The 13,444-nt window shown below is 36.8% G+C and overlaps 1 protein-coding gene across 2 annotated transcripts in view; it reads left to right on the top strand.

The window, feature by feature from the left end:
• MRPL13 (mitochondrial ribosomal protein L13) overlaps positions 1–13,444 on the top strand; it is a 35,988-nt gene that overhangs the window by 8,405 nt on the left and 14,139 nt on the right. Inside the window, exons 5-6 of one of the 2 annotated variants that reach the window (XM_068933191.1) lie at positions 7,426–7,512; positions 9,495–9,616. In XM_068933191.1, coding sequence (XP_068789292.1) covers positions 7,426–7,512; positions 9,495–9,616 — 209 coding nt within the window. The remainder of the gene's footprint in view (positions 1–7,425; positions 7,513–9,494; positions 9,617–13,444) is intronic. The other variant, XM_068933193.1, reaches the window with a different exon arrangement.

Here is a 13,444-nt window from a genome sequence, read left to right as displayed (position 1 = left end):
AGGCTACTTACAAGGAAAAAGGGTGTTGACATAAAACCAGCTGTAAACTTGTGTGGACTTTGCAAAGTATATGACAATTTCCAGTTTACGTAAGAAATAAATTTAAATTTATAAGAGTCTTTGTGTGCACATACAGTAATACTCTAATGCTGTTTACCGTTATCTTTAATTACATTCATCTAAATTCAAACACACAAATCCAAATATAAATATTTTTCCAGTAAAATTTTGTTTAAATGTGGTTTCTACGATACAGATAGACTTGTTTTAGGAAAAGTTGGTACACAGCTAATAATTAAAACAATGGGTGATAATGAGTAATTTGATGCAAAATGATGCAGTGTGCATTGCATGCAGGGCTGAAAGCCATAACTACAGTTGTCAGAATTTAGACTTATTTACTACAGTATAGTCATATGATCGTCCTTGATCTTTTCTAATTCCTTCAAAAGGTACCAGGATAGAGGTGGATGGAAATCTGATAATTTCAGTTTATGTAGGTGCACCTCAACCTATTTAGCTTACTAACTTTGGAATTTCATTTTCCTTGCAGATAGGAGTTAGCGTTCAGTAAGGATATGTGCTAAATTTTGAACGTGCACATACTTTTTTTTTAATAGGATCAAATCTTTTCAGTTCAGAAGAAAGTATGCATATTATGAGTGTTCAGTCTCAGGTATATAATTTTATTTCATGTGAGCTACACGAAATGCTATTATTATTTCCACTTTCAAGTATCTTTTACATTCACATGGGACAGTAGGTACAAAAACATGTCTGCATAGTTGATGTTTTGTATAGGACATGTAATTCCACGTTCATCATGCTGATTTTTTCAGCTCTCTGGAAAGTTTTGCTTTCATGGAAAGGTAGAAGGTACAGCACCCTGGCAAAAAGATTCTAAACGTAAACAAGCTAGCACATTTTTACCTTCAGCACCTTTAATGTGCGTGTGCGTCTAAAATTTCTGATGTTTGTAGTTGTCTGTTATTCTGGAGAATAGCAGAGAGTAGCTCTCTTCTATAGAGCTTAGCCAGGCTTCTTCAAGAAGTGTTCAATGAAGAAAAAAATAGCTCTTTCATACTCCAGCCTTTTCTTTCTCCAACTGAGATTTAATGTAAATTCTTGGACCACCCAAAGACTGGGGAATTAAATATGTTCTTTAGGTGCAGCATGATAACAGCTTGTCGCTGTAGTTTGAAACAGTCTCTCTGTTTTTCAGGTTGATACATTTCTAGTCTTCTGTATGCTACCACTACTTCTTTAGGATCTATTAGGGAACAGCATTTTGGGCTGCTAAGAAAAATCGGTTTGAAAGGTTGGATGTGTTTTCTTTTCCAAGAGAGAGTCTTTCAAAAATAAAGGAAACAATTAAACCTTTTTATTTGAGATGCAAGCGTTTGGAATGCATTGGAGTTTAGGGTTTTCTTTCAATAATGTCTGCAGAAATCTTGTTTAGCTGGAAGAATGCTGATAGGCACGAGACCAGCGTTTTCAAAATTAGGCTTCAGCATGCTTGATGTGGGAAGACTAAAAGATATACTTTTAATTGTCACGTGTTTGAGAGGGTAAAAAGAATGCAAGTGTACTTTAAGTCTGAGTGTAAATAAATCGCATTTGGCTAATAGCAAATAGTCAATTTGATGACGGGCTTTTGCAGTATGCAGAGGCTATATTTCCTCTGACAAAGTAATGATGGACAATAACTATTCAGAATGAACGCTACCTGCTAAGTAAGATTATTAAGCGAGACAGGGTAACTGAATGGAAATAAGCTGTGAGGAAGCCTCCGGGGGTGTCAGTGTTGTTTAGCTGCTGGCGCTGATGCGACGGGGCTTAAAACATTCTAATTCTGCTTTTGAATGCTCTTTAGCAACCTCTTGCGTGTATTGACTTGCCATTATAGCAGCAATATAATGACCGTTGAAGAAAAACTTGGACAGAAAACATGGTTAAATCTTGCTGTTGATATTTGAAAGCCTCTTTTCTTTGTGTCAGGCAAAGCAAGGGATAGTTGGTAGAATAATATGCACATACTAAAGGTCTGTTAATAAAACACCACATAGAATTTTCTTTTATGACTGTGGGATAGGGAATGTTTTTTAATTAAGTAGAACAAAACTTCAAAGTCCGGATTAGTAAGGGCGCAGAAGTTAGAATGGCATGGAGGCGAGAATATTGTTAGAGAATCTGGTATCTTAAAATTTCTTAGTGCTCTCAATAGGACTTAGAGCTGACTTGATCCATTGCTTCCTAGCAGACAAAAATAAACACCATTTTGTTTAAGAAAAGCCTTAACCCAGTTCTTATCTGGGGCTTGGCTTTGCAAGGCACTGATACTCATTCAAACAATGCATTATACTTCTTAAGTGCTGAACAGTAGTGGAAAGCAGTATGGCGTGCACTGAACGTGTAATTTATGTAGGACCAAATTATTCCTATTGCAATATTAAGTACATTCATTTTTGTTGTATTACTCATATACCTGTCAAAGGCAGAATGGTGAAGATTTATGTATCCTTACATAGTTTAAGTAGTGAAAAGAACAGTACCGTATACAGAATAGACCAAGAACTGGTAGAAGGAAGATATGGCATCATGCTGTAATTCTGGGTAATTGAGAAATCTCCTGAAATTCTTCCAGTTTTTTTCCATACGCACAGCAATTAATCACTTTTTGTCCTTTTCTGGAGTGGCTGTGTCCTTTTCATGTTCTAGAATCACTTTCTAGCAATTACTGAACTTACTTCAGCCATTATGGCAGATTTTCTTCTGGAACTTTGGCCACTTGTTTTGTACTTTTCAAGCCTGAGAGTGGTATTTCCATCTTTAAAGTACATTTCATCTGGCAAGGATTCTTTTCCAGGAGTTGGTGTCTGTAAGCATGGCCTTCAGTTTCCATAGGAGCCAAAGTCTTAAGAGCCACATATTTTTTAATTTGTTCATATACTCACAAAATGTGTAGAGATGATAGTAAAGGACTGAAAGTGCCAGAATTTTACCAGAGTTGCCTTTAGAGTATTTTTCTTTTGTATTTGCTCTTTAAGTAAATTGGAAACTCTAGAAATATAACTCTGTTTGACAGTGTAATTAAAAGCATGTTTCTGCTGTGAATATGTAAATTAGTCAACTTGAAAAAAGGTATTGAAATATTGGAGAAGATAATTGTAAGTACAGCCAAAAGGAATTTTGTAATTCACAAGAAATTAGGACAGGCAGTATTCCCGTGCTTTACAAATCCCCAAATCTTAATGCTGTCGTGTCTGTTAAGGAGCTGTACACGCGACAGCGAACATCTTTACCTGATGGAGATATCATGGTCTTTATAAATGGGAGTGAACACTTATGAGGATATGGAATTTTACTAGTAGCTAGTAGCAGAGGTAAAGCACTGGGGAGAGGAGGCAGTGGGAATACACAAATAAGTGAATAAATTTGTAAGTTGTACTAATTAGTTTTGAACTCTGATGAAGGTTGCAGTGAGAACTGTGAGTAGATCCCTTTGCCAATGTGAAATCCCACTGAAATCAATTTTTACACCTTTCATGTAAAATTAAGCTCTTGTTATTTTAGAAGTCTAAAATAAACATAATCACATGCAAAGCATTAATAGGAATTTGGCTTGTATTGGAAGTATATTACTGACATATAGAGTGGCTTTTTTTTCATTAAAGAAACAGCATGATCTGTTGTTTTGCAGGAGCGTTGAATCCAGGTAAGAGTTTTGTTTGAGCTCAGCACCAGTTTTACTTGCAAACCCGTGGCCTTCTCCTTTGGGTTTGTTTACTCTTAGTAATGCTCAGCCATGGTTGGTTGAGCATTAGTAATGCTCAACCAGGTAATAGGAGAGCCTTATGCTCAACCAGGTAATGCTCAGCCAGGTAATAGCCTTATTGTGGCTAACTCAACATCCTATAAATACTGCTTGTTGATGCTGCCTTTTATGTTAGGCAAGCTTACTTTAGTAGCAAAAGCTGCCTGTAGCCTAGTAGCAACATCAGTTAAGCCTGTCCTTTACCAGCTTCTTTGCCTTGTCATCAAAACGGTTAGCCTGAAATTTTGACTGTAGGCAAGTTTTGGGCAGGGAGCTGGGTGTAAGCTCAGTCTTTCCTGGAGTAGTATTTGGAGCTGCTTTGGCTCACAATAAGATCTTTGAGGGTGACGTTGCAACAAAGGAAGCTTGAAGTTTTCCAGCACTGTCTCCCCTGCCCTGGCTCCCCGCGTGGCCCTTTGTTATGTGCTTTTTAGTAAACTACCTTGAGTTGCCCACTACTAACAGTGCAGAGTAGCAGGGCCTTGTAAATTCACACTCCAGCTTACTTAGCAACACACCTGTTTGTTTTTTTAAAAAAGCTCAAATAATAGTTTCTCTCTCTTTTTTTTTTTCTTCTTTTTTTTTTTTTAACTTCTTCTTGACCAAGGTGAATAAACTTGAGGGGAGGGAGGGGTAAATCTGCCTTTGACCATTTCCAGCAAGGAAATGATGTTCTGTTGCAGGTTAGGTGCATTGACCAGTGTGTGAAGTCAACCTGTCTGTTGCCCTTCCTGCGAGTTACTGGGACAGGGATCACGCATGCCCGAACCCAAGGTTATTCCTCCGTCTTGTTCTTTGCATGAATGTAGCATATGGATGGCAATATTTTTATGTGGCTTAAATATTAATGGCTGTATGATAACCATACAGAGTTACATTTAAAAAATATGAGCTGTGTGAAATGTCTAGTTAGTAGGTCGTAAGTTTGTTTCCTCTGAGAGTTCGTTTAATTACATGTAAGCTCTGAAGTGGGAGAGACTATGACAGTAAATTTCAATTTCCTGTACTGGATCAGGCAAGTTAATATCATCTGTCCAGCCATGAAAAATGATGTCTGCTTCACACGAAGGTGATTTTTCTACTTGGGCAAACCTTGCAATAATGCAATTCTTGTGTATGTGAGGAGGGGCCAAATCGGTCCCTGAATGGCCTGAAAGTTGGCAAGCACCCCAAAGCAAACCTTTGCTTCTGCTTACTGGACTAAGCATACCTAACTTACAGGTAACTGTTATCAAATGTCTAATTGTCCATGTATCATTCTCCAAATCCTGCTTTCATGTTAGTCTCTGGTCTCCTGAGGTTGTCACTTCTGCAGTGACTGTACACAGTAGAAAAACTATTTCCTCATTGTTTAACTTGTGCATATAAATCACTTGTTCTTTTCCAGTATGACTTTTTAATAGGCACCTTTTTACAAGGGTAAGTAGGACTTTACAATGGGACTAAAAAAATCGAATCAGCTTCAGCAGGCAAAGAGCTGCAACCCAAATAGACCAGCAGCTCATCTAGTTCATTGACCTGTTCCAACAAATGTCTGTGCTTAATGTTGCAGAGGAGGATGAAAAATCTGGCACAAATAAGTGTTCTTTGAAGAATTTGAATATTTAACAATGTTCACCAAAGTATTTTAAAGTCTCTCCTTTTATTGGAGTGAAATCATTAACAAACTAGCTCTGTATTTCTGCAGCTTATAGGTCAGGTGTTTGACCCTGTGTATGTACAGCTTATTAATCTAGAGATTTAACACTAATTCTCTCACAATCTAAAGTTAGAAGTAATTTTCAGACAAAGAAATCCTTATAGTTTGGCAATATTTTATGAAGTCTCTGGATCCGTTGTCTTAGGTCTGACATATTTTGTATATTCAATGGCTATAAAGAAAAATACTGAATAGAAAGGAAAATAAGTATAAGAAAAGAAAATGAGCTAATGGGAAAGGGACTGTTCACATGCTTACTTTGCTACTGTGTCTCACTTGATTATCAATATTCAGTCAAGTAAATCAGTGAAGGTTCATTTGAATCTTCATCTTGCTTTTGTCTAAGCACATGGTAAATGGAACTAAATAATACATAGTTTACTGTGCAAGTATGGGCCATCTTTATCCTTAAGAACATTAGTGTTTTGTTTTGTTTTTTAAGAGATGGTATCAACACTATTGATTGCTCTGCCTGACTTGATGTGTTTCTTCTATCATCTTGATTTATTATATTTTTCTACAGATCTGTAGTACTGGCTGTGTAACATCTGAAAATCTTCATGATTTTGAGATTTCTGTAATGCCTTCAGAGTATCTCAAGGCGTATAGTAAATATTTACTTGGATACTAAGACAACATTATTGTCTTTTAACTTCTCTCTTGAACCTATGAATGGCAAAATGAAATTTTTGAGGCCAAAACTATCTGAATGTTTGCTATCTTGAGAATCCAAATAGAAGTGCTGGCAGATTTAAGAACCTGCGATTCTCATGAATTTCAAGCATTTAATCATTTTGTTTTTCAGATGTTAAGGGCTGCATGTTTCCACCTGGAAACTCAGTGGTAGTGAATGTTTCTTATAATTTTAATGTAATAGTTTTAATGAATTTTATCGATGGAAGCAGCTTTGTTCAGCACACTTTTCCAAATACCAGATGCAGTACATTTGTGCTTAATGCGCTGCATTTCAGCATGGCTTACTGACTTCAGCTTAACATTGCACGAAGCGTGGTAACGCGGTTTGTGATTTGGAGCTGGCTTATGTCTGGCTGGCTTGGAGCGTGGGCAGAGCAGAGCAGGCTTGCTTCTACTTAACCAAATTACGTGTAGACCTACCCCTAAAAGACTTGTTGTCCTTCATAGAAACCCCTTTTGTCTCCAGCAGTCTGTGCGCCTTGTTTTATGTCAAAAAAATGTTCCACTTATGGATGAAATCTGTAGCACTGGGTTTCTTATTTAAAGTGCAGATATCTATACCAGGGTCCAAGATAAATCATACTGAACTGCATTGTTTCTCTGTAAGTATCATGTACTGTAGATGTACAAGTTCTATTCACTGCTGATGCTCAAAAGTGGGATCGTTCATCTGGAGCTAATAGCAAGGCAATAAATTATAATTACATATAGTGTGTTCTTGAGGCAGTCTCTTGGTATGTTGGCTTTCTTAAGATATGATACATTAATTACATAGAAACATCAAACACAAGAAGTTACAGTGTTAAAATAGATGCAGAGAATATTTGGTGACTCTGTTACTGTGTAACAGTACTGTGTTTGTTTTTTTTTTTTTTTTGTCAATAATGTACTAGCATCATGGAGTTGCTACAAACTTATCAATATTTTGGCAAGTCTAATGATTGTACGCAATCATCCATAATGCTAAATATGACTCACAACTTTCTGACAGTTTTTTGTATGACTGATCTTGTTGAGAGAAAGTGTTCCCTCACCCAGAACAGTACACCTAGAGCATCTTCTAAATGTGGTGCCAGGGTTCTTCAATATGGAAGAAGTTGACTGAGAAGAGTTTCAGAACCTAGTGCAACGGGTAAAGGGAAACACATCTCATCTTCTTCCTGTTGTTTATGGCCTTTCTCATGTATTTTTTTGTTACCATTTTCTCTTTCCTCAGATTGTTAAACTGACTATTTATAGAAGGCTTCCAAAAAACCTTCAGAGAAGAACTATGATGCAGAGGTTGCACCTTTTCCCAGATGATGTGAGTCAGTAGTTATGCACAGTTACGTTTTCATTCCTCTTTGCTTTGGAGGTGAAGAGGGGGTGTTAGCAGTAGCAAATCTGTTACTTATCATAAGAAGATAGATGAATTTAAAAAAATTAGACTGCATGTTATTTATGTATGTAAATACAGGCTGTACGTTCATACTTTTTTCTTTATTATTTCACAAAATTGTGACAGGCATGAGAATTAGTCTTCTATGTGCAGGTTGAACATTTAGTGTGGAAAGTGCAGTAGTGTCGATAAAATTTGGTGGACAGATTGGTTTGCATACTCTGCAGTGATAGTTGTAGAAGAAAATTCATGTTTACTGAAAGCCACAGAATGAAGATTTCACAGGTTATGTCTGTTTTCTAAAAGCACATGCAAGTAATGAAAAACCTTGACTGTTGCAGCTTCCCCAAGCATGCTTTTCTGACAGACAAAAAATTAGCAAATTCTGAAGCATAATGCCTTTACAGAGGTGGGGATTTGAGCCCCATCTTCCCCAACAAAGGTATCTATAAGACACTCCACTACCCAGGGTAGTTATCATTTGGGACATTCTGCAGGGAAGGCAGCACAAAGCAATCTTAGAATTGAAATTTGGTAGCAAATGAATCCTGGCAAAAAAAGATGTTTGTACTTAGGGGAGGGGAACAGAAAATTTTGTACACGTGCTTCATAATTCACTGTTGTTCTTTATAGGGAGCTTAAAGAGCTTTCCACCCTGTTTTATGAGGTATTTTAGCTCAAACAATGAACTAATCTTTATTATGAACATGCTAATTACTGTTTTTGAGAAGAAACCTTAGAAACTGATTATACTTGTATTATATTCTTGTTCCTCATCCTCCCCAAATAAAAAACAAAAAGCAGATTTAGTTGTTCTTCTAGAAAAATAATATGAAATGACATTTTCCTTCTTTTCAGTGTCGTTTATTAGATGGATGCTGATTCTGAGATTCCTTTGCACAAGGAAGACAGTTTCCCTCTGATCTTTGAAAAAGATTAAAATTAAAAAATAGATTTCAAGTGTATACATTTTATTTAGCAAAAATATATGATTGATTGGTAAGGTGGGGGTCATTTTTTGTTAGCCAGGTAAGGTGATCATAATCTTTTCTCTCCAGTTTTAATGCTTTGTAGTCCTATCACTTTTTCCCTGTTTCTTTTACAGAAAAACTTACTTGTTTCTTCTTGATTTGTGAGCCGCTACATAGCAGAATAAGTTCTTGTGGCCGACAGTCTATTAACCTTTAACTTTTAGAAGCAGATTTACTATTTCCAAAGCAGTGATGACTGTGATGCAGTATATAATACAAGTGTCCTCGATCTCATCTCTCTTAAGACAGCCTCTCTGCTTCCACCTTATCAAGGCCGCTGTTGTCATCCTGAACTACTTGGCAACACTTTGGTGTTCATGTCCAGGCTTAGTCTCCAAGGAGCGTGTAACAAGACTTTTTTTTTTTTTTAAGCTATCTCCTAAGAACAAGTATTCAGTGTGAGATCTGCAGTGTGGTAATTTAGTTTTTTCTCCATTTTTCTGAAGTTTTAAAGGTGGTTCAAAATATACTCTCAGTTTGAATTTGGTTGTGTTTTTGTGGCTGTTAGCTTTCTTCATTAATGCTCCTTAATTCTTCTGAGAATCGTAAATCTTAAATTTTGATACATAAAATTGTAGGTAAGGACTGAAGAAACCTTTAAAAAATATTTTACAAGTGTTATTTGGCAGATCAACTATATCATGTCTCTTCAAATTCCAGTGAAACTAGTTGTGCTGAAGTTGTTAGCACCAAATATGTGAAGTAAGTTGAATCATTTAATGCAGAGTTGGAACTAGTGACTGAGCTTATGTGAAGAATGCAACATGTATATAAATTAATATTTATTTAATATTTTTTCTTTAATGTCTTTCTGCTAGGCAAAAGATTTATTTTTTAACAATCAGATAGCTAAGACTGCTCTTTTCCCCACCTTAGGTTATCCCAGAAGATATACAGAAAAATCTTGTGGAAGAGCTTCCTCAGCCACGTGCAGTCCCTAGGAGGTTAGATGAATATACACCTGAAGAAGTTGCTGCCTTTCCAATAATTTGGACTCCGTAAGTATTCAGTCTAAGTTTCCTTTTTTAAAATACTTTAAGATACATGATGTATTGGCCTCTAATGATATGAGTAAGAAAAAGGAATTGATTTATCTCCTAAAGTCATGGGTTTTTGGAGGAAGGGAGCAAAGAATGAGCATACTGGAAGGGGGTGGTTGCCACTTTCTTCTTACTTCTGACCTTTCTTTTAATCAGAAAAGCTCCTGAAGATGATGTTTTCAACTCTACTTTGTCAAAGTGTAGTTGAGTAAATACTTACTCAGTTACTCTCTTGGAGCTAAGAGTGTATGCCCTAAAGTACGTAATTGTTAGCCATAGCCAAAGGAAATCCCACATGGTTCTGTGAGGAAATGATTCATACAAAAAAAAAAATCTTTCAGTTTTCTAAGAAGGTGGGAAAGAATGCTGCCAACTCAGACCTTGGAGAATGGATCTTTGGCAGGGAACACACCACATGTTTATTTTGATAAATACTTTCTTTTCAACATGCAATATCAGTTCCATAGTATTTGGAACATGAGTGAGTATTTGTATTTTTTTTTTTAATATATACCACCAAAAGCATCACTGAGTCAACTTATTAGTGGAAATGATGCATTACATTCGTGACATTTTCTGAGTAATACTAGTGTGATTTTCTTGTCTTAGTTCCGAGAGTCCTGTTTAGGATCAGGATCTCGTTATGGTAGATAAAATGTGAAATATAACCCTTTCCCTGAATATTCTAGTCAAATTGGAGAAGAAATGTAACAAGTACGGAAGTGGGGAAAGTTGTAAATAGGCTAATACCGCTACCAACTTGATGGTCTTGAATAACATGTTCCGTTATCTAGGTACAAGTGATTTGCTTCTAATTCACAAGCATTTTATCCTCAATTAGTTTTCTGATATTTCTGCTACTATAGTAGTTTTTAAAAGGTGATTGAATTCCTGCTTGTCTTTGTCCTGTAAAAAAAAAAAAAAAAAAAAAGTGTTCCTGCGTATTTATTTGTACAGTGATCTTAGAGAATAGTCCTGATATGAGCCTCAAGTGGTATCTCATCCTTTTGCGTAGTCCCATTGAACCAGGCATTAGCCGTATGTGGGCAGAGGTCAGCTGCTGAAATGGCAGTACCTTATCTCATGAGTCTGCTTAAGATACGATCTCTCAGGTGTCTTGATAGCTGAATGATCACTTGATCTTGTTAAAATCAGTAGGACTTGAAAGTAGAACTTTGCAGAATTGAACCCTTTGTATTTTAGTATGAGTTTTTAATAGGTTCAGTGTAGAATTTCATGCCTGGCTGATTGCAGAACAGTATTGGAGAGGGATCTGTCGCAATTACGTGGTTTAGATTTCTAGCTAGTAATGACTAGATAGTAGCAAGCCTTGTACAGTAGAAAAAACATTGTAGAGTAGAAAAAACTTTGTACAATTCAAAAGCCAGTAACCCCCTTTCAAACGAAGGAAGACTTTAAATGCAAAGAAAGGGGGGATTGGTATTTTAAGTAGGAAGTTAAAATCTATCTGGAGGAATAAAATAAAATTTGAATTAATGAACTGAAGGGGAATTTCACACCAGGAAAATATTGTGAAATGGTCTGTGAGAAAATAGGCAAAGTGAATCATCTTAGTGTATGGCAAATACTGTTGGAATACCTTAAAAAGAGGCTTGATGCTTTTTTGGAGGGAAGGATGGGGATAAAGTTTATATTAAAGCTATTATTGTTTTTTTAAGTAAATGAAACATATTTTAAAATATAGCATATATTTTCTGTATTATAAAGCACATACAAATATTGTGCTTTACCCTTCATGGACTACAGGGATCAGTTGACAAGAGATGGAAGTTTTCCAAAGGAAAACCTATGCTAGGATAACATAAATGGACGCTTGTGAAGGATTTACTTGTAATTCAAAAGAAAGGCATGCACACAGTTCCTTAAGCGCTCACTGCTTAAGTCAGACAGATACAGTTAAGAAATCTCAATAATAAGTATTACAGATGTCTGTATGTTTCACATGTATTTATAGGATTTGTATTCCTTTCAGGAGAAAACTGAGGAACATTCAGTTGTTCCTGTTCCATGTTTAACAGAAACACAAATAAGTTTTTTAGTGAAATTTCTTCATATTAGTAGGCTTTTGCTTGCAAATCCTAGTAATAGCAGGAGAAAGTTAGACTGGACAAATGTCATAGACTTGAGTCAAGTAAAAAGCCTGGGTAGAACTCTGTGTTTATGTGTAATACACATTTATGCTTGCACATCCACGTGTAATATTCATACAGAATTGCACTGGTGCTGCATGTTAAGGATGGGGTATGAAACCTTTCGTTTATGGAATATTTTTCCTCTGCTTTCAGTAATTAAACTTAGTGAAGCATGTGATATCATGAGGGTTGACTGCCTCACCTGGCTATCAAAGATGCACGCGTTTTTGCTTTTGTCTTTTTAGATGTTTTCCTTGTCTGGCGCTCAACGTGCATGTGCTGAGTAAACGTTTAAGTTCCAAAAAAAGGAAGTGTAGGTCCATAAATAGCTATTACATATGATTCTCCAAATGTGACTCCTGGAACAGGAAATCCTAAATATTACTGTGAATTTATCCTATTTCTTGTACTTTTTTCCCTGTGCGTCTGTTTCTGAGATGAGGGAACTTTGATGTGACCTAGAATGGCAGATCTTACATGCGTTTAATAAATAGAAGAATAGTTGCTAATCAGTCTAGAAAGTCTGCAGCAGCCTTTTGATGATAAAATTTGAAATGTATTAATTTCTTAGTACTGTGCTTCCTTTAAGTGTCAAACCCAAACAGCTGCATGGATTAAGCAAGCAGATTACAGTTTTGATCTGTACAGATGACTTGTGCTCTTCGGCTCGTTTTCAGTATGTAGAATTTAATGAGATTTTGGTAAAGAAAGTGTAGTCATTGCTATCAATCTAACTCTCCTAATAGCTTCGTGTTAGCATTGAGAAGACTACTTGAGCATGCTAATTCTTGGGAAAATCTGCAAGTAAGAAGACTCTTTTGAAGCTAGAATTCCCTTCCTCATTTGTTGGAGGCATTCACTCAGAAGGAATCCAAAGAGCAGAGTAAACATATACCAATTTTTCCTATTTTCTGCTCTGCAGGCTTGTTCTGATAGATGTTTGAAAAGTACTATTGGTGTGCAGTTTTGGGGGGTGGTTGGTTTTTTGGTTTGCTTTTTGTTTTTTTTTAATCCCTGCCATTTACAGAGGTTGGGGAGTGCTTTACATAAGAGAGACATAAAGGCTTACCTGGCCAGTTGACTGCGACATCTGCTGCTGCCTTAGAAGCCCTGCAGCTGCAGCAGATTTGGATGCTTTCAGCTGAGGAGATGATAGTACTTCCTCTGTGGAACGAGCAGGTAACTCAACAGGATGTGCTGGTGAGAAGAAGCAGGGAACAGATGGACCTAGGGGTGAATGTAACAGAGGTTCTGCAACAAAAGAGCATTAGAAGACAAATGATGAGTAGAGTTAGTGGGCTATGGGTGGGACAGGGAGAAACAGGGGAATTTGGGAGAACTTTAGGGCTCTGAGTGGAGAGATTGGGCCAGAAGTTTCCCTTCAGTCACTTACCCTGGAAGGGACCTGTTTTGAAAGCTAGAGGACATTACTAACAGTGCAGCCATATTTTTGCTTTATACAACTGTTGGATTCTAGTCCTACCTTCTTTTCTGCTCTCAGGAATTGGTTAAGTCCTCATTCAGAGATTAAGAATGAAAACGATTATCTGTCATTCCTCTGCTAGCCGTAGGGCTCTTCACTGTAGTCACTGTTGCGATCTGAGCTTCTTGTCTTGGCCTGCATCCAGACTGC

Source organism: Struthio camelus, chromosome 2 (genome assembly GCF_040807025.1).
Source record: "Struthio camelus isolate bStrCam1 chromosome 2, bStrCam1.hap1, whole genome shotgun sequence".
Taxonomy (NCBI): Eukaryota; Metazoa; Chordata; class Aves; order Struthioniformes; family Struthionidae; genus Struthio; species Struthio camelus.
This window is presented reverse-complemented; position numbering and strand designations above follow the sequence as displayed.